Source organism: Mytilus californianus, unplaced genomic scaffold (assembly GCF_021869535.1).
Source record: "Mytilus californianus isolate M0D057914Y unplaced genomic scaffold, xbMytCali1.0.p SCAF_7, whole genome shotgun sequence".
Lineage (NCBI taxonomy): Eukaryota > Metazoa > Mollusca > Bivalvia > Mytilida > Mytilidae > Mytilus > Mytilus californianus.
In genome coordinates this window covers 39,069,340-39,089,415 of record NW_026262723.1, presented here as the reverse complement: position 1 = coordinate 39,089,415, position 20,076 = coordinate 39,069,340, and the positions used below count along the sequence as shown (strand labels likewise).

Below are 20,076 nucleotides of genomic sequence, written 5' to 3'. Positions count from 1 at the left end.
AAAGAAATTGTGGGGGGTCAATTTTTTCTCATTTCAGATTTCAGAAATTAAAAAGAATTATTCTTCAAATATTATTTTTTTTTCATATTTCAAATATTGAAAAATTTCAAGAAGTAATCTTTAATTGCACAGTATGGCGCATTAGATTTGTAAAATCTTTGATCACATTTATTTATTTGTTATGCCGAATCTAACCGTGTATTTAGATTTTTAATTTTGGGTCCAGTTTTCAAATTGGTCTACATTAAGGTCCAAAAGGTCCAAAATTAAACTTTGTTTGATTTTAGCAAAAATTGAATATATGAGGTTCTTTGATATGCTGAATCTAAACATGTATTTAGATTTTTGATTTTTGGCCCAGTTTTCAAGTTGGTCCAAATTGGGGTCCAAAATTAAACTTTGTTTCATTTCAACAAAAATTGAATATATGGGGTTCTTTGATATGCTGAATCTAACCATGTATTTAGATTTTTTATTTGTGGACCCCGTTATCAAATTGGTTCATATTGAGGTCAAAAGGGTCCAAAATTAAACTTTGTTTGATTTCATCAAAAATTGAATTATTGGGGTTCTTTGATATGCCAAATCTAACCGTGTATTTAGATTTTTAATTTTGGGTCCTGTTTTTTAAATTGGTCTACATTAAGGTCCAAAGGGTCCAAAATTAAACTTAGTTTGATTTTAACAAAAATTGAATTCTTGGGGTTCTTTGATATGCTGAATCTAAACATGTGTTTAGATTTTTAATTATGGGCCCAGTTTTTAAGTTGGTCCAAGATAGGGTCCAGTATTTAAACTTTGTTTGATTTCAACAAAAATTGAATATATGGGGTTCTTTGATATGCTGAATCTAAACATGTATTTAGATTTTTTTTATTATGGGCCCAGTTTTCAAGTTGGTCCAAATTGGGGTCCAAAATTAAACTTTGTTTGATTTCAACAAAAATTGAATATATGAGGTTCTTTGATATGCTGAATCTAACCATGTATTTAGATTTTTTATTTGTGGGCCCCGCTATCAAATTGGTTCATATTGAGGTCAAAAGGGTCCAAAATTAAACTTTGTTTGATTTCATCAAAAATTGAATTATTGGGGTTCTTTGATATGCCAAATCTAACCGTGTTTTTAGATTTTTAATTTGGGTCCTGTTTTTTAAATTGGTCTTCATTGAGGTCCAAAGGGTCCAAAATTAAACTTAGTTTGATTTTAACAAAAATTGAATTCTTGGGGTTCTTTGATATGCTGAATCTAACCATGAATTAAATTTTTTTATTTGTGGGGCCCGCTATCAAATTGGTTCATATTGAGGTCAAAAGGGTCCAAAATTAAACTTTGTTTGATTTCATCAAAAATTGAATTATTGGGGTTCTTTGATATTCCAAATCTAACCGTGTATTTAGATTTTTAATTTTAAGTCCCGTTATTTAAATTGGTCTACATTAAGGTCCAAAGGGTCCAAAATTAAACTTAGTTTGATTATGGCAAAAATTGAATTCTTGGGGTTCTTTGATATGCTGAATCTAAACATGTGTTAAGATTTTTTATTATGGGCCCAGTTTTCAAGTTTGTCCAAGTTGTGGTCCAAAATTAAACTTTGTTTGATTTTAAAAAAATTGAATATATATGGGGTTTTTTGATATGCTGAATCTAACCATGTATTTTGATTTTGGGCATTGGACCATAATAGGTAAATTAAAAAAATTCAAGTTCTTAGACCACATTCTTTCTGTGTCAGAAACCTATGCTGTGTCAAATATTTAATAACAATCCAAATTCAGAGCTGTATCAAGCTTGAATGTTGTGTCCATAATTGCCCCAACTGTTCAGGGTTCGACCTCTGCGGTCGTATCAAGCTGCGCCCCAGCGAAGCATTTTATTCAATGATATGTTTGCAATTGCATGAAAAGACGTATTTTTGTGTTAGCTAGAACCATTCAGCATTGAACAAAATACATGTCAATGTAATGTATTAATTTAATAAGTCGATCACACTGACCTTTGAGGTCTGTCATTTCATCGTTTTTGAATGGTGCACTGAACAGTGGTTATACAAAATAAACATAGTTTTACATAGTATACTGACCATCTGGAAAAAACCGAAAATTTTATCTTTTGCATGTATAATTACTTGCAGATCTGTTCCGCAGATGACAACTGAAATCCTTTACTTGTAGCCACAATCATGTCGTCTTTACCTCGGACGTGACATCAGATTTGTATTTGCTGTGAGCAACATGAGTGACGGGGTCCCACTAGTCGAACAGGAAATGCTTATCCTGTCACTTTATTATTATTCAACGTCTGGATCTACCTACAGCAGTCTTGTCTATGATTGTCCTCATTGAAAACCGTGTTTTTATTTTAAACTTTCTGATGGTGAAGTGTAAGGATTAGATAATTTACATGTAACTTGATGATGTCTTGGTGTATAACTAATTTACCAAATCTGCTATTGCATGACACATCAACGTATTTTATCAATGTGTGTGAAGTTTGTGCATGAACTGCTTACCCCTTCCGGAGCAGCTGAACTCATCCCCGGTTTTTTAGTGGGGTTCGTGCTGCACAATATTTAGTTTAATTGATAGACTTTGGGGACTGTCTTTTCTCGTTTTTCTTTTGTTTGGATGACGTCTGACCTTATTCGACTTTAGGTTTAAATGGCCTCTTCGTATCTTCTTCCTTTTTACTGTCCTTATATATTAGGTTTTGCAGACTCAGTTGGTCAAAAATTAGATAAATTTTCACAAGTTTATCAAATGGAAGAGATGAATTCAAACTGCATGCAAACTCAGACAAAGATTTGCATTATAACCATAGTAGAACAGTATGAATTTTCAGATTAGACTAACGGGCCGAAAAATTTGTAAGAATTGAAGAAAGGCTTGTCTCGCTACACGTTAACTCTGATCATTTGAGCCATTTTAATATATCTGTGCCAACATTCCAAAAATAACTAAACACTCAGAATATGGGATGACCAAGTTCAATTTACGATGATACGTGTAGTTCTGACATTCAAATGGTTTGTCGGAGTTTTGAGATGAGCCCATCATTGTAAGCATAATTTTACGGGTTTGTTTTCTTTCTTATACCTATGACGTACCAAGGGGCATTAGCTGACCAATTTATGTTCACTGATTTGACTCAAATTCTTATATTTGACATAACATACTAAATCGTATATCCAAATAAAATAAATAATTAACAATACATGAACTAGCTCGTCATATTGTATCACTGGAAACGTTTGCTTCTGCCTGCTGCTCAGCCTGGAAATAGATTATGATTCGGTTCTTTCCGTGCAATACATTATTTGGAGCGAACAATTCCCAAAAAAGAAATTTTGATACTTTTACTTACCTTGGTCGCTTTTACTCCGCTTAAAAACTGCCACCCCGTGTCATACATAACCAACATAAATAAGATGTGGTATGAGTGCCGATGAGACAACTCTCCATCCAAGTCACAACGTATAAAAAGTAAACAGTTATAGGTCAAAGTACGGCCTTCAACACGGAGCCTTGGCTCACACCGAACAGCAAGCTATAAAGGGCCCCAAAATGACTAGTGTAAAAAAATTCAAACAGGAAAACCAACGGTTCAAATAAAAGGACGCATGATTACGGATTCAAATGAGGGTGAATTATTTACTTGCAAGCCAAGTTAACATCAGCGATTTGTTAGCTTATTTTGACAAAATTGAACCAAACTGTCTGATAATAGCGACATTTTATTCTAATATTCCGCTTTAATTAATGTTTGGGGGAAAAAAGAAGTCAAAACGCCCCTATAAATAAACATTAACGGCGTGGTACATCTGAAACACTGAAATTGCAAACATCGCTGTCTATATTGTGTTCTGTATGAGATATTTTAAGTATATATATATATTACTTGCTTTTATACAAATTTGGTCTCTGAATCCGAAATAGAAAAAAATATAAATTCTGGCGTAATATTAGAAGCAAATTCACAAATAAGACTGCGGTGAAATAGATTTTTATCTCAGATTTCGACCTGTATAGAAATTGATTCTCAGGTGTGACAGTTCATGATATCAACATATATTCAGCTCATCAAAGCGTCATTAAGAAAAAGACAACATATAAACTGGATGACATCTACAATAATCGATATCAGGAGTCTTAGATTTTCCTTCAATTATTGGGTGTGGTTCTACGTCAGTTATAATGGATGATATAGCATCACTGGTTATAGACAATGGGTCGGGTATGTGTAAGGCGGGCTATGGAGGAGATGATGCCCCATCCACCGTTTTTCCATCGATTGTTGGAAGGCCGAAACATCAGGTTTGTCATTTTATTAAAGATTAAACTCTCTAAATTCAATAATTCTGAGATCTGTAAAATAAATGTCTTTATGAGATATAAAATTTGTCCTAAAAAAAACAACAATCGAATGAAGACTAGTATATTATAATTAGAGCAAAAGTTCAAAATATTTTCAAGTTTTAAAAAATTCTGACTGCTGATCATTTCAAACTTGTTTTCATTGATAAAGATAGTCCGCGGAAGCTTTTACAGTTCCACAGGCAAAACGTATGTCAAATGGAATGCATTATGGTTATGAAGAAAGATTTTTTATAATAAGATTTTTTATTATTATCAGCCTTTTCTTCACGCATCATTGTACCTTACTTTATTGCTTGATATTATTAACATCTTTATAGTACACCACTATAAAAGTTTAACTGCCTTCATGGTGCATAGTTTGCTTTAAAAAATGACTTTTTATTACAGAAATCGTCCCATTCCTATATTTAGTATATACTTAAATTTGCGTTATTTTCTAGGGAATAATGATTGGAGCGAACATTCGGGATTATTATGTCGGCGACGAGGCTCAGACCTACCGTGGTGTCCTTTCTTTAACATATCCAATAGAACATGGAATAGTGACGAACTGGGATGACATGGAAAAAGTATGGAACCATACATTTTATCACGAGCTCCGTGTTTACCCGGATGAACACCCCGTTTTGATGACCGAAGCACCTCTCAATCCGAAAGTAAACCGAGAAAAAATGATGGAAATTTTATTTGAAACCTTTAGTGTGCCGGCAAGCTATGTTGCTATCCAAGCTGTGTTGTCATTGTATTCCTCAGGACGCACAACGGGGATAGTACTGGACTCTGGGGATGGAGTAACGCACGCTGTACCGATATATGAAGGATACGCCTTACCTCACGCAACGCTCAGACTTGATTTAGCAGGTAGAGATGTTACCGATTACCTCCTGAAAATTTTAACGGAAAGGGGTTATTCGTTTACAACATCGGCCGAACGAGAAATTGTCAGGGACATCAAGGAAAAATTATGCTTTGTTACAGAAGATTATGATGCGGATATGCTTCGATCCGTTACAACCACGGATTTAGAAACGCATTACGAACTACCAGACGGAGAGATCATATCTGTTGGCAACGAAAGATTCCGCGCAACCGAGTGCCTTTTCCAACCATCCTTTATAGGAATGGAAGCATTTGGAATTCACGAATCTGTATATAATTCAATTGTTAAGTGTGACGTTGATGTTCGGAAAGATCTTTTCACCAATATAGTTTTATCTGGGGGGACGACTCTCTATGATGGGATGTCAGGAAGACTTAAGTCTGATATTGGACATTTAGCTCCGCAAAACATGGCTGTAAATGTAATTGCTCCATCAGAGAGAAAGTATTCGGTATGGATTGGTGGATCTATTTTAGCATCTTTGTCCACATTTCAGGACATGTGGATTGGTAAAAGGGAATATGTGGAATGCGGTAAAAGTATTGTTCATAGAAAATGCTTCTAAAGCAGTGATTTTTTATTTTTGTAAAAAACAGAAGATAACAGCTAATAAGATTGTTCAAATAAATCTGTACTAAATTTTGTTTTGGTGTTCTCTTAAATTATATATTATATTATATTATATTATATCAAATTTCCTTAACTAATGACAATTACGTAATTATCTTACATATTGGTATGGTCTCCGCAAGGCGCTGTCTAACAGAAGTTCATAAGAAAACGTTCTGGTAAATAGCAATAATGAAAACTCTTATAAGTTTTCGTGATTATATTATATCCATTTCTCAAATCGATATTATAAGCAATAAATAGGTCAACTATATTTGGTGTCTAGATGTAAGCCGCCGATTGACCTTAGTTTCATGTTTCATTGGTCAACGTTAGTTTTTGTGATAAGAATAAAAGTACAGAAATGTGGTATGATTGCTTGTATGTAAATCAACTATCCGCCAGTGAGTCCCTGGACGAGTTTGTATATATAGACAACTACTAGTATAAGGTTCTAGGTGACAATTTTCATATACTGTAACTTCTGTAAGCCATACGTCACTACATCTAACGTGTAGAATGATTGCAAGGTGTATATTTCCGCTGTCAGGGTTTGCCTGACCGTGACCTCATTTTCATGGGTCAGTGATAATCAGTGATACATTTAGTAACCCTTGCTCAGTCTTAAAAAACATGATTAGAATAGTTTCCCTTTTCTGTTCTTGAAATTCGTACACCACTTATGTAGCACATTTTCTTGTTTACTATATAGACAGAGCATAATTAGTTGAAGTCATACAGATATTCTTCAATATATACTCGTTAACAAGCAATGTCAAAGTTCCAGTCCGTTTCTCCGGTAAGCCCACTTTGCAGAACACGCTACCTTTTGTATTTATTGTTAAAAAAGAGAGACGAAAGATACCAGAGGGACAGTCAAACTCATAGATCTAAAACAAACTGACAACGCCATGGCCAAAAATAAAAAGACAAACAGACAAATAATAGTACAGATGACACAGCATAGAAAACTAAAGACTAAGCAACACGAACCCCACCAAAAACTGGGGGTGATCTCAGGTGTTCCGGAAGGGTAAGCAGATCCTGCTCCACATGTGGCACCCGTCGTGTTGCTTATGTTATTACAAATCCGGTAAATAGTATAATTCGGTAAGTGACATTCGTGAAAAGGGAAGGATATTGTAGTTACGACATAAGGAACATATTCGATATCATCTGTGAAACGGTTATTCCATAACGGTCAACCAACTCGTGATGGCGTCCGCAAAATTTACGAAGGGATGATTTCAACTTCGCCATTTGGAACTCTTGGTTTAATAGCTTCCTTGTGAGCAGCAATCCTCTATCAAGGAAATCATGATAGGAAACACAAGCCCGGGAATATCGTATCAATTGGGAGACATATACTCCGTATGCAGGCGCTGCTGGAATGTTGCTACATAGAAATGGAAAGTTCACAATTGGGAAGTTGAAATCATCTCTTTTGTCGTAAAGTTTTGTTTTCAACCGACCCTCATTGTCAATTTTTAGATGTAAGTCAAGATATGAGGCAGACTTAACTGTATCTGTAGTATCCTTTATCTCTAGTTCGATGGGATAGATTCGTTCAACATAGTCACCAAATTTTGTATTATTTAGTGAGAGAACATCATCTTTATAGCGGAACGTAGAGTTGAAGGATATTGCTAACTTCTTATCTTTCTTCCTAAGAAGTTCCTGTATGAAGTTAGCCTCATAATAATAAAGAAACAAGTCGGCAAGAAGAGGGGCACAATTGGTTCCCATTGGAATTCCGACAGTCTGTTGAAAAACACGTCCTCCAAACGTAACAAATATGTTGTCAATCAAGAAATCAAGCATCTTGATAATGTCAGTTTCAGAGAATTTTTTGTTTGAATCAGAGTGACTCATTACAAAGTAGGATTTATCCTTCCCCAAGACAAGATACTTGTATCTACGTTCGCCATTCTTTTTAATGAAACAAAGTAATACCAACTCTTTCAATTTGTCTTTTAGTTTGGAATGGGGAATACTTGTGTAAAGTGTAGAAAAGTCAAATGTTTTAAAACTATTGCAAGATGAGAGAGTCTTAGATTGTGTGTACTCTAAAAGATCTTTGTTAATGTGTTCTCGTCCTGAAATAATTACCACGAGACATTAATCAAGCGAAAGTCAACAAATCAATCAACCAATCATTTTTGTAGTCCTACTGTTCAACAAGTATTGAAAACATTTTATAGTCATGAGTTTGCATGCTGATATTTATTTTAGTTCAGTTGAAGCTAGATTGCTTTTGGTTTGATAAAAACAAACAATAAACAATATGAAATTGACATACGACATATAAAATTGAAAAAAGAGAAACTAATAAGGGGGCAATAATAAACCATAAATCGAAGGAAAAAACAGACAGCACCATTGCAAAAAGACAAACGGCGGGAAAAGACCAACAATTATAGTCCATACACAATAGTACACAGTAAACTAAACGTTTGCTGAGCAACACGAATCCCACCAAATACCGTTGGCGAACTCATTTGATGACAAGTAATTGTATAATATCGCTGGTTTAATCCGAAGACTTCACTATATATAAGTTCATACATGTAATTTGACCATCGATACAGACATTGTATGGGTCATTTTCAAAAAAATGTCGAATTTTGAAATTGCAAAATTGATTTAAAGTTACTTATATATATATTCAAACATCCCTCGTCATTAGAAATCAAAACAAACAGTACTTATAGAACAACATATTAAAAGATGCAAACTTGATAATGTCATACAAGAATATATTGAAACATTTTTTGATAGGTGGTGCAATATTTTGTCTCTCCTGTTACCATGTTCAAAAGAAATTTCGGGTTATTTAGAAAAGGTTTCGATAAAATTTAAAGCTTGTTTTTCGTAGCCAATAAGATGGTTTTCAAGAGTAAAAACTTCTAAATATATTCATTCTGTGAAATAATAGATTATTTGCCAATTTTCCATGTGGTACTGAAAAATGCCTCTAAAAATTGGTTTTCAAAGGTTACAAAAATAGCCACCAGTAATGCAAGTCTAAGATAGCAATTCATAATGTTCAGCATTTGTTCTCGCTTTCAAATAAACCCAACATCAAGTTAATCCCTCGCACGTTGGGTTACTTGTGTCTTTATTTTACTGGTAACAGGAACGTACGTTATGATATATCACTATATTAAGTTCTATCCTGTTACCTTTTTGTCTATCCTGTTACCGATAGCTCAGTATTGCACCTGCAAATGCTAAATTACGAAGATTAAAACGTTATAACCTTTAGATGAGTTCAAACAACGAAACATTTCATTATGTGTGCAACTATATGTTATTATAAACTTTTTAAAGACGTTTCTGTTTACTATTGTCTATCCTTTTACTGTAACCATAGCAACCATAGTAACAGGATAGACATAACAGGATAGACAAATTTCTTCATTTTTGAATGCTGTTGTGAAATAACTACTCCCTTTGATGAAGTGATAATATTTTTATGTTGTGATTTTGGTTTCCAACACGTTATTGCACTTTTTGCAAGTATAATATTGGTGTAATTAATCAATATGTTGGTAACAGCATAGACATGCCAAAAAAGTACCCACTATTTTTTTTCACTAAATGTCTTGAAATTTCTTTTTTCAGTCTACACTGTTATACAAGAAACGTGCTGTGTTTAATGTTTAGGTTACTTTGCGCTTTTGAAATCAACACTGACTAGTTCAATATTCATAGAGAGAAAAAATTAACGACTGATTTAAGTAGCGGTAACAGGATGGACATGAACTTCATGTACGCTGATTGAATATAGTTTGTAGAAAAAATCTTACATATAATTATAAAGAAGCTACGATTTTGCGTTAGAGTTATTATTTACGTTCTAAAAAAGTCCCTTTTGCAGATATCAAGGCGATCAGAAAATAGGAAAAAATCATTTGAAATGTGTTACTCGGACACTGTACGCACATAAATTACGCAAAAATCGGACTTAAATATATTTTTATCTTATCAAAATAGATCTAAATCGTGTTTATTATTAATGTTCTGACTAATAAATCCTACAAACTTTCATTTAAACACTACAACTAAATTTTCCATTAGAAATAAAATTTTTAGCATGGGTGTACTGAAAATTCGACATTTTCTGAAAATGACCCTATGCCCTATCATGACTCTGAATAAAACCCTAATCCGAATGTTTCAAGTTTCAAATTACAATTATATTTATCATCATAATTGCTTAACAATACTTGTTTCAAGTCTATAAAGGAATAAGTATGTTTGCAGAAATATATAAATTCAATTTCCTTTTTCTCTTTATTCCATTATGGATAGATTACAAAAGATGGTTTTTTAATATTTGCAAAAGTGAAACTTTTCCATATAGAGCCCCAATTTCCTGGAAAGATTTTTATTTTGTCCAATGAAATTGCAGAATCGTAGTTGCGACCATATTAGGTAACATTACAGAGCGCCACCTGTTTTAAATTCATCAAAAAGTTGCCACGCGGGAAGGAACAAATCATACATCATGGACGACGACGTTGCAGCAATCGTAATTGACAATGGATCTGGGATGTGCAAAGCTGGATTTGCCGGAGATGATGCCCCAAGAGCAGTTTTTCCATCAATTGTTGGACGTCCTCGTCATCAGGTTTGCATTTGAGACCTTACAAGTATTTTCAAAACTCAGAAACTGAACAATCATAAAAAGTAAATTGCTTACTAAAATTAAAAAAAAAACACGAGTAAGTTGACTTGATGTCATCAAAAGTAAAAAAGAAACACCAGTTTATCTCATAAAAGAACATATTTTGATTGTCATTTGTAAAAACAGTGAATTATCCCCTTTCCATTGCCGTATTTGACCTAGAGTTATCCCCCTTTGTCGCCATGCTGAAGGGCAACGTGCTCAAATTCCTTCATAACTCAACAAGATACGCTTTACTTGAGAATAGAGAGATTTTCCTTAAAAATGTTCATGTCTTTTAGCCTTGTATAATACGTTACTGCGATCTGTGATTACCAAAGACCTTTTTTCAGACTTGCACCCTTGATTTTCTAGGGGGGAGGGTTGTTGTTAAAAAATTGAATATTCTGGCCTGAATATAGTCCAAATAATTATGACGTCTTGGAAGGCTATTTTAAATTTTTGCTTTGACGCCGTAAGGCGTCAAAGAAAAAAACATAATAGCCTTTAAGGCGTCAAAGAAAAATAATATAATAGCCTTTCAAGACGTCATAATTATTTGGACTAGCCTGAATAGAGCTAAAACAATGATTAATCTTGCCTAAGATAGAATAATAATGTATTTTAATTTTGCAGTGACCTTCGTGGGAATTTTGACTACTTAAGCAAGTTTATCAGATTTCGATTTCAGTCTATAGTCTTGAAAGGCTATTTTAATTGTTTGCTGTGACGCCTTACTCAATACTACGTCTTTGGACTAATTTCAGTCATACTGTTCAAAAGCTAAGTTCTAACCTCTCGCATACAGAAAACATGAACTCTATTGAGCTTTCAAATCATCATATTACAAACAAAACATTAAAACATGCAAGTTTAAAAAAGCAAGCATATTAGTCACACAAGAACTACAAAATCAAAGCAAAACCATGTTTTTCCAAGCAAAATCTTGAATCAGCCGAGATATGCAGGACGCACTGATTCCAAATTTCTGCCTCTCATCCCCAAACTTTCAGTCTGCCCATATACAATTTGCTCTACTATCCGTATTCAGTGTGAACCCCTGCTCATTGCCATCAAGATGTAATCCAACTCTGACCTCAGTGACTTGTTTTCAGTTTTGATATTTTCTGATGTCAGAAAATAGGGTAACGACGCCAGGGCAGGAATGGACTACATCAATTTGATTAAGCGTCATTTTCATGCAGAGTTTGATTGAGGTAACACATGTGATCTTAATGAACATGCTTCGATTGTAAACTAAAAGATATACATGTCATAAATACATTAAGATTGAGTGCTAATCTAGTCCAAATAATTATGACGTTTTGTACGGCTTTTTGATAAAAAAAAAATTTGGACGCCTTCCGTCGTAGGAAGGCGTAACAGCAAAAATAAAAATAGCCTTTCTAGACGTCATAATTATTTGGACTTCTAATCAGAAAATTTCTGAAAGCAACAACCCAAAAAGACCAAACGCAGAAAAAAACATGATAAATAGTTGATTTATCATTGTATGCAGCTTTGTCCAGCTAAATTAAATACGTGCCAGTCATCTGTAAAATAAACTTTAATAGAACGATATTGATTTATTCACGCACCGCCTCGTCACATCAATTATTCAATTACAGACTAGGACTAATTTCCCCTGAATTTGTTTCATGGTTGATTGATTAATTGTTGGTTGCTTAACGTCCAGTGGCAAATATTTCATGCAGGTTCAGGACGATTTTTTTTTCATTCATGTGGTTAAAATGCGAAAGCTGATTTAAACCTACCTTTTAGTGAAATATGAATAATAATGAGTCTGAACAACTTTTCGGATTTTAAAACAATTTTCGATGCATCCATAAAATCTAAATGATCCATAAGATATTTTTGCATCCAAGAACATGCTTAACCAAAATGAATTATTATATATATTGTAGACAATGCATATTTTGCTTCCGATTGAATTTAGATTTTGGTAATTAAAGAATGTCTTCGTTCACACGACACAGTTAGAACTAGAGTGGTGTCCAAAATAAACCCGCCGTTAAACATTGAAAACTTTATCTTTGCAGTGTTTGTCTCGTTTTCAAAAGGACGCTTAGTATTAATAAATAGTTGTAAATTCACAAGAAAGCGTTCTGGTAAATAATGATATAAACAAAAATAGATTGAAAAAAAAACATTACCATGCACTGTTATCATTTCCTAAATACATGTATAGCAAACGACGAGTAAATCGTACTATGGAAGTTTTGTTTAAAATTGGTTAAAAATGTTGCTATGCGATTAAATTCTTCGGGTAACAACCTCAATGCAGTCTTCACGATAAACTTTGGAATCCACAGTCCCGAAGCTCAATTTTGCGAAAATTTAAGTTAAGATTCTGTTGGTCTGTAGAGAAAATTTTTGACCGGCACGTTATCAATTTTACAAGCCAGTGCTAGTGGGCCTGTGGTTGAGGGTGAAGATATATTTTCTAATGGTTGTGTATATCATTGTAACATGCCATTTATCCGTATATGTATGCAGCTAGATTGATAAGTTCAGAGAAAATGACAATATGTAACAGATTTTTAAATTTCACTCATTATTTTCAGTGTAGCAATTAGCTCTATAAATAACCAAAATAAGGACATTATGTATTTGTATGTATATTTCAATTATCATAATTAAACTGTTAACTCAAGTTCTTAAAAAATGTACGATTATCATAAGGTTTAGAAACAACCTTTAATCAATATGGTTATCAGCGTAAATAATATATTGTCGCCTTTTTCATAAGAAGAGTCACTTTTCTATTGTTCTCGCGTCATCGGTTTTCCAATATACTCGAAATTTGCGAAACTCGTTCAAAATTGCAGTTTTGAGACATCTTTAGGCCTTCATAATTGGGCTCTATATTCAGAAAAACGTCATCATGTTGCAACTAGAAAGAGTACATATGAAGTGTTGAAACTGTAAGTTTAAGTAAAGATTTAAGAATATTTCGCAAATGGGTGATGTGTGAAATAATTTCAGGGGAAATTGACCCTACCTTTTCAACTAAAGAAATGCATTTCATATTTACTTCGTTATAATATGAAACCTTGTTTCCTTTATGATATTTATTAGAGCTATTTTCTTAATGCTTGTAGTTTAAAGGTTTGGTGCCTTGCTTGCTTTACTTGTAAATGTTTGCTCAAGAATTGTAATTATGATTGACATCTGCAATCAATAGAGGCGGGGCTTCAGCTTGTATACGTTATACTTATATGTTATTGGATGTTAAGTGTAATCTACGGAAGCCATTTATAGGGCCATGCTAATTTACCTTATCCAATTTGATATAACAAATTATTAATTTGATATAACAGATTATCAATTTGATATAACAGATTATCAATTTGATATAAAAATTATTAATTTGATATAACAGATTATCAATTTGATATAACAGATTATCAATTTGATATAACAAATTGTAAATTTCTCTACCAATAGTATGATTTAATTATAATAATGATTGATTGATTGAAAAATTGTGTAACCCAAATTGGTGCATTTTTTGTATTGATTGATTGTTTATCTGACGTCCAGTGACAAATATCTCATTGGATGCATATTCAAAACTCTGTTAACAGGTTTAATGTTTCTGAACCCCCCCTTTTTATCCGTTATTTGAGGCAGTTTTGGGGACTAGTTTCTCTATTTAGTACATGGGGCCTGGTGTCTTAGAACGAACGAATATAATAGTAAAAAAGAGGATCAATTTATATTGCACATTTTCTAGTCAGAACGAAATGAATAGTTATATTGAGATATTGGTGTTTCTAGGAACATAGGAACATGCAATGAAAAAAAAATGCTTCCCCTTCTTAAAATAGCCTGGCATGTTTCTTTATCAATTTATTTAAAATAGGAACATGCAAAGATTGATTAAACATCCTAAAATTCTTCCTTGCATTTTTCTTTATAGATTTGTTTCAATATCTATTTTTGATTTGGAAACATTTTATTCAATATAAAGACCCACGCGCGAGATCTAGAAGGATTGTGTCGTCCCGTGATGCTCGGATATATACGTCTTCAGTTTTAATTTCTGTTGAACAAATCACACGTGTATAATCTGAGCAGCTTAATAACTGTGTATTTATAGGTTAGGATCGCAGATCATGAGCAATGATAAAAAATTTAGGTCTCTATCTCTTAATAGTTTTAGCGTTTCACTTGTATATCCTTTCTGTCAAAAAGAGAAGGGGGAAACCACAATCAATGCATAAGTAATTTGATATATCTAATTTACATTGTGTTATATCCAATTAATAAACTGTTATTTCAAATTATCATAATTTGTTATATGAAATTGATAATCTGTTATATGAAATTGATAATATGTTATATCAAATTGATAATCTGTTATATCAAATTGATAATCTCATTCTGTTGTATCAACTTGAAATTAATAAATTGTTATATCAAATTGGAAAAAAGTAAATTAGCATGGCCCTAAAAGGTTTCCGTAGTACTCATTAATGCAGAGTATAATGTATGCAAGCTGAAGCCCCGCCTATCTATTGATTATAGTTGTCAATCTTAATTACAATGCTTGAGCAAACATTTATACAAACAACGCAAGCAAACCAACTAAACCTTTAAACTACAAGCATTAGGAAAATAGCTCTAATATCATCATCGAATATTATTCATTGAATCAATGTTGACCCTTATACCAATGCAAGCGAAAGATTTTAAGACACGAATAGACGTATTTACACTTGTATGCAAATTTGTCCGCCATTACGTAAAATCACACAGGTTCCCGTAAACTTTGACATCATAATTCAAAACATTTGACGTCACAATTAAAAAGTGATTGTTGCCTGACGTCAAAAGGTGATTCGGAGTAGATCTAAGGTCATTCGGAGGCAAAATATAGCTAAATACCAAAAGTGTAAATACGTTTATAAGAACACACAAAAATAGTTTAATAATAACATAACACTATTTTTTTCAAAAAATAATTGGACTAAATCTATACAAGAGTGAACTCGCCGAAATGTCTCGCCTGCTTTACTTGATATGACAGAATTCACATTGAGAATTTCATATCAAGATCTTACTACCAGTATGAAAAAACCTTAACCTAATTTCATCACAAAAAACTTAACTTAGCTGATCAATGAACCATGATAACCCATTCACGGCCAGGAATTTTGCCAAACGGATGACACGAGAACATTAACTTTGTAATGCGCTTCTTCTGAACAATAAATGCAAATTGAAAAAAAATCGCATTTCCACTTTCTCAATTAATAAGATTTTACAGTGACTGACTGTAGGGAACTTCTTTTGTGACAAATTATATCAAAATTACAGAAAACTTCATCAGCTCTATTGCCTCTAACTCAAAATATGGATAATTTTACGTGGAGGGGGTCTTGTCGTTTGACAGCTTCAGACATACTCATTTTTGACCTTTTCCAACTGGACCAAACCTCTACTTTACCTTAATAATCGAGACCCAATTTTATTTACGGTGTAATTTCATCCCCCTACCTGGGACATAATGTGTTAGTATAATAGTCCCAGTCCCTACTTACTATTTGATACATAAAACATAAAGAAATACATTTGAAAGGTTTTTGTAAAATTTGCAAGTAAAACACTGTCACACTAGGGATACAATTTGTAAGACAACAAAAGTCAAATGACATTAACTGTGTTCCGGACCAGGTACAACTTTAATATGACCATTCTATACACCAAATATAAATAAGAAGATGTGGTATGAGTGCCAGACATAGTTCATTTATGACCTCGAAGATAAGGTCAAGGTCAGATAAACTGTGAAACTTTATCAAACAAATCTCAATCTGTAAACATATTCTGCATAATCACTCTTAAGCAGTCTTGGTTTTCTCGTTTCAATTGTTTTACAGTTATAGCTTGCTATGCGGTATGGGTTTTGTTCGTTGTTGAAGGTCGTGCAGTGACATTATAGTCATCTACGTCATTTGGTCTCTGATAGATAGTTGTCTCATTGGTAACTATACCACAATCTCATAATTTAGAACAGGCACATACATATCATTGAAGTGGCGGGGCTATTAACCTTGATTTTTGAGATCTCAACCCTCCCAGACCTCTTTTTAATCTAGATCAGTAGATGAACAAAACGAACATGAAAGAACATAAAATACAGGAAAAGCACTTAAATCTAGAATAATGGAATAATTGGTAACACAGTAAATAGAAAAATTAAACAAAAGTTATCTGCAACAACTCATATAAATATAAATATAAATAAGAAGATGTGGTATGAGTGCCAACGATACAACTATCCATCAAAGTCTTGGCTCACACCGAACAGCAAGCTATACAGGGCATCAAAAAGCCTTCTTTTGTAATGACAAAGGATAATATGCTAGATAGACTTTTAAGTTAGATATTAGTACTGGAAGTGTGATGAGATGATTAAAGCTGTAAATGTTCTCCTTGACAACATTTATGTACGTTACGGCAATAAAGTTAATAGATAGGCTGTAGGTATTCATATGGACACCAACTAAGCCCCTTTAATGATAGACTTGTTCCTGTATTGTTATGAATCACAGTTTACGGTAAAACTTAGTGAAGAACCGTTTAAATTTCATTTGATCGATAAACTCAACAACACTTACCGTAAGACTACCGAAATTTACACAAAGGATTTTATTTTATATATTAAATCAACAAAAACAACAATAATCGTCCTTTCCAGATTAAGATATTAACACGGGAAAATAAACAAAAATTAACGCAAAAAGACGATTTGTCGTTCCCTATTGTTAATTTTCTTTTTTGGACGTCACGGTAATGTTCCTGTAGTGCCATCCACATCAAGGCACAACCTAATTTTACGGTGATGTCGTTTATCGAGTCCGTAAACTTAGATACGATCCAGATAAACGTATCCATCCCTTAAATAAACTTTTTAAAAAGCTACCAATTTAACACTGTAAAGTAGGTCTTTGAATATTGATTTTGCTATCAATAGATTAAAACCAAACTTAATATTATTGCTATACACATATGATATGAACATTCACGGTCCCACATTTTGCCGATACCTATGATTTTTTGGCATGGCACACACGATTATGTTTTCTCAAACTGAATGACGCCTTTACAATAAATCCATTGGATGTTGGATGTGAACTATTTAATATTTTAGTCTTAAATACATGATTGATTTTCAATGGTTGTTGTTGCTGCAAGTACTCTTAGATCTGTACTTTGCGTCTTCTTATTAGTTGTTTTGTGCTATGTATCGTTCTGATGATATACGCCATTTCCAACTGATTTTGATAGTTTATGTTGTGCTGTTACACCACTGTCACAGGTTAGGGAGAGGATTGGGAGCCCGAAAAAAATTAATCCCCGCCACATTCTGTATGTGTCCGACACAAGTCAGGAGCCTATAATTCAGTTTGTTGCCGTAACCTATTTGTTTTTCATTAATTGTTGATCCATTGTTTTGAACAAAAATCAAACCGTAGGTTTTCTCGTTTAAATTGTTTTTTATTTGTCATTTTGGGGCTTTTTATAGCTTGTTTTTCAATAAGGGTCTTGCCCATTGGTGAAGGCAGTACGGTGACATATAGTTGCTTATTTTTACGTCATTTGGTTTCTGGTGGAGAGTTGTCTCTAACATTGACAATCATATCTAATCTTATTTTTTATATAGGTAGTATTTAACATTTTTGTAATCCGTTTCTTCATATTTTTTCAGGGAGTTATGGTCGGAATGGGCCAGAAAGATTGTTATGTTGGAGATGAAGCACAAAGTAAAAGAGGCATCCTCACTTTGAAATATCCAATTGAACATGGTATCGTCACAAATTGGGATGATATGGAGAAGATCTGGCACCACACATACTACAATGAACTGAGAGTAGCACCAGAGGAACACCCATCATTGCTCACAGAAGCTCCGCTCAATCCAAAAGCCAACAGAGAAAAGATGACGCAAATCATGTTTGAAACTTTTAACTCGCCTGCCACATATGTAGCCATCCAAGCCGTTCTGTCTTTATACGCGTCTGGAAGAACCACAGGGATAGTGTTAGACTCTGGCGATGGTGTCACACATACGGTTCCAATCTATGAAGGTTATGCACTTCCTCATGCTATCCTCCGTTTAGATTTAGCTGGACGAGATTTAACCGATTATCTCATGAAGATCTTAACAGAGAGGGGGTATTCATTCACAACTACCGCTGAAAGAGAAATTGTAAGAGATATAAAGGAAAGGCTTTGTTATGTGGCTTTAGATTTCGAACAAGAAATGTCCACCGCGGCGTCGTCATCGTCACTAGAAAAGAGTTATGAACTACCAGATGGACAAGTTATTACAATTGGAAATGAAAGATTCAGATGTCCGGAGTCTGTACTTCAGCCATCCTTTTTGGGAATGGAATCGGTCGGAATTCATGAAACTACGTACAACTCTATAATGAAATGTGACGTGGATATCCGAAAGGATCTGTATGCAAACACCGTTTTGTCAGGAGGGTCCACAATGTATCCAGGCATTGCCGACAGAATGCAGAAAGAAATCACTTCTTTGGCACCAAGCACCATGAAAATTAAAATCATTGCACCTCCGGAGAGAAAGTATTCCGTATGGATAGGAGGATCGATCTTAGCATCACTCTCGACCTTCCAGCAGATGTGGATCAGCAAAGAAGAGTACGACGAAGCAGGACCAAGTGTCGTTCATCGAAAATGTTTCTAAACTGTAATATTATCTTAAGATATGCCAGTGTTATGCATATATGACCGATATTAAATAACAGTAGATATTGATAATGATTATGAAATGTTATACAAATTATTAAACTGTAAACATTTAGAATGAATTATGTTACAAATTGTATTGATGTGTGACATTGTTTTAATTTTTTGTGTTCCAAATGTTCTTTTGAAATATTAGAAATTCACTTGACGGTGGTTTACAGTTATTATACAGAAATATTTAAGGCTTACTAAAAAAAATGGGTAATAAAATCGTCACGATAAGCAAACGATGAAGAAAACATTTTGGAGAGGGGACGTCGATAGGCCATTATCCTTACAAGTATTAAGCAAAACCTGGATCTGTAACGCATCATTACACTGTAAGTTGGGTTTACTATCGTTTTAATTAAGTGACAAGACTGTAACAAGTCATTGCAACCTAGATTGATGCACAATACACTTACAACAATATGATAAACAGATGCAAACAAACAACACTAAGAAATAAAGAACGAACTGTTTTTAAGGAAATTCCTTTCGGATGTAATGTTTCATTGCAATCACATTTTTCATATTACGAAAACAATAGGTATCATTTCCGTATTTATTCCGTAAAGCATATGTTCTAGTTTAATTTTTGATACAATTTCAGATTTAAAAAAAGCATATTACATTTGCATATATTAATCCGCTGTTAATACTTATCAATTCTTTTATTGTTATTAGCATAACGTCCAGCGGCAAATATTTCATGAATAATCAGGATGAGATGACATGTCCGCACAAAAGCAACTGT

At 33.6% G+C, this 20,076-nt stretch overlaps 2 protein-coding genes and 1 long non-coding RNA gene across 3 annotated transcripts; all 3 read left to right on the top strand.

The window, feature by feature from the left end:
* Positions 1 to 1,552, top strand: LOC127707998 (uncharacterized). Its single transcript, XR_007985117.1, has 2 exons — positions 1 to 511; positions 1,310 to 1,552. It is a non-coding gene; the product is annotated as an uncharacterized LOC127707998 (long non-coding RNA).
* Positions 1,553 to 2,374: 822 nt separating this feature from the next.
* LOC127708403 (actin, cytoplasmic 1-like) lies at positions 2,375 to 5,823 on the top strand. The gene is made up of 4 exons (XM_052213277.1): positions 2,375 to 2,384; positions 4,190 to 4,314; positions 4,818 to 5,119; positions 5,198 to 5,823. The coding sequence occupies exons 1-4, from the start codon at positions 2,375 to 2,377 to the stop codon at positions 5,820 to 5,822; spliced, it is 1,062 nt and encodes a 353-aa protein (XP_052069237.1). The 3' UTR covers position 5,823.
* A 4,521-nt stretch (positions 5,824 to 10,344) lies between these two features.
* Positions 10,345 to 19,398, top strand: LOC127707993 (actin, cytoplasmic-like). The gene is made up of 2 exons (XM_052212780.1): positions 10,345 to 10,499; positions 18,274 to 19,398. The coding sequence occupies exons 1-2, from the start codon at positions 10,377 to 10,379 to the stop codon at positions 19,276 to 19,278; spliced, it is 1,128 nt and encodes a 375-aa protein (XP_052068740.1). The 5' UTR covers positions 10,345 to 10,376; the 3' UTR covers positions 19,279 to 19,398.
* Positions 19,399 to 20,076: the final 678 nt, after the last annotated feature.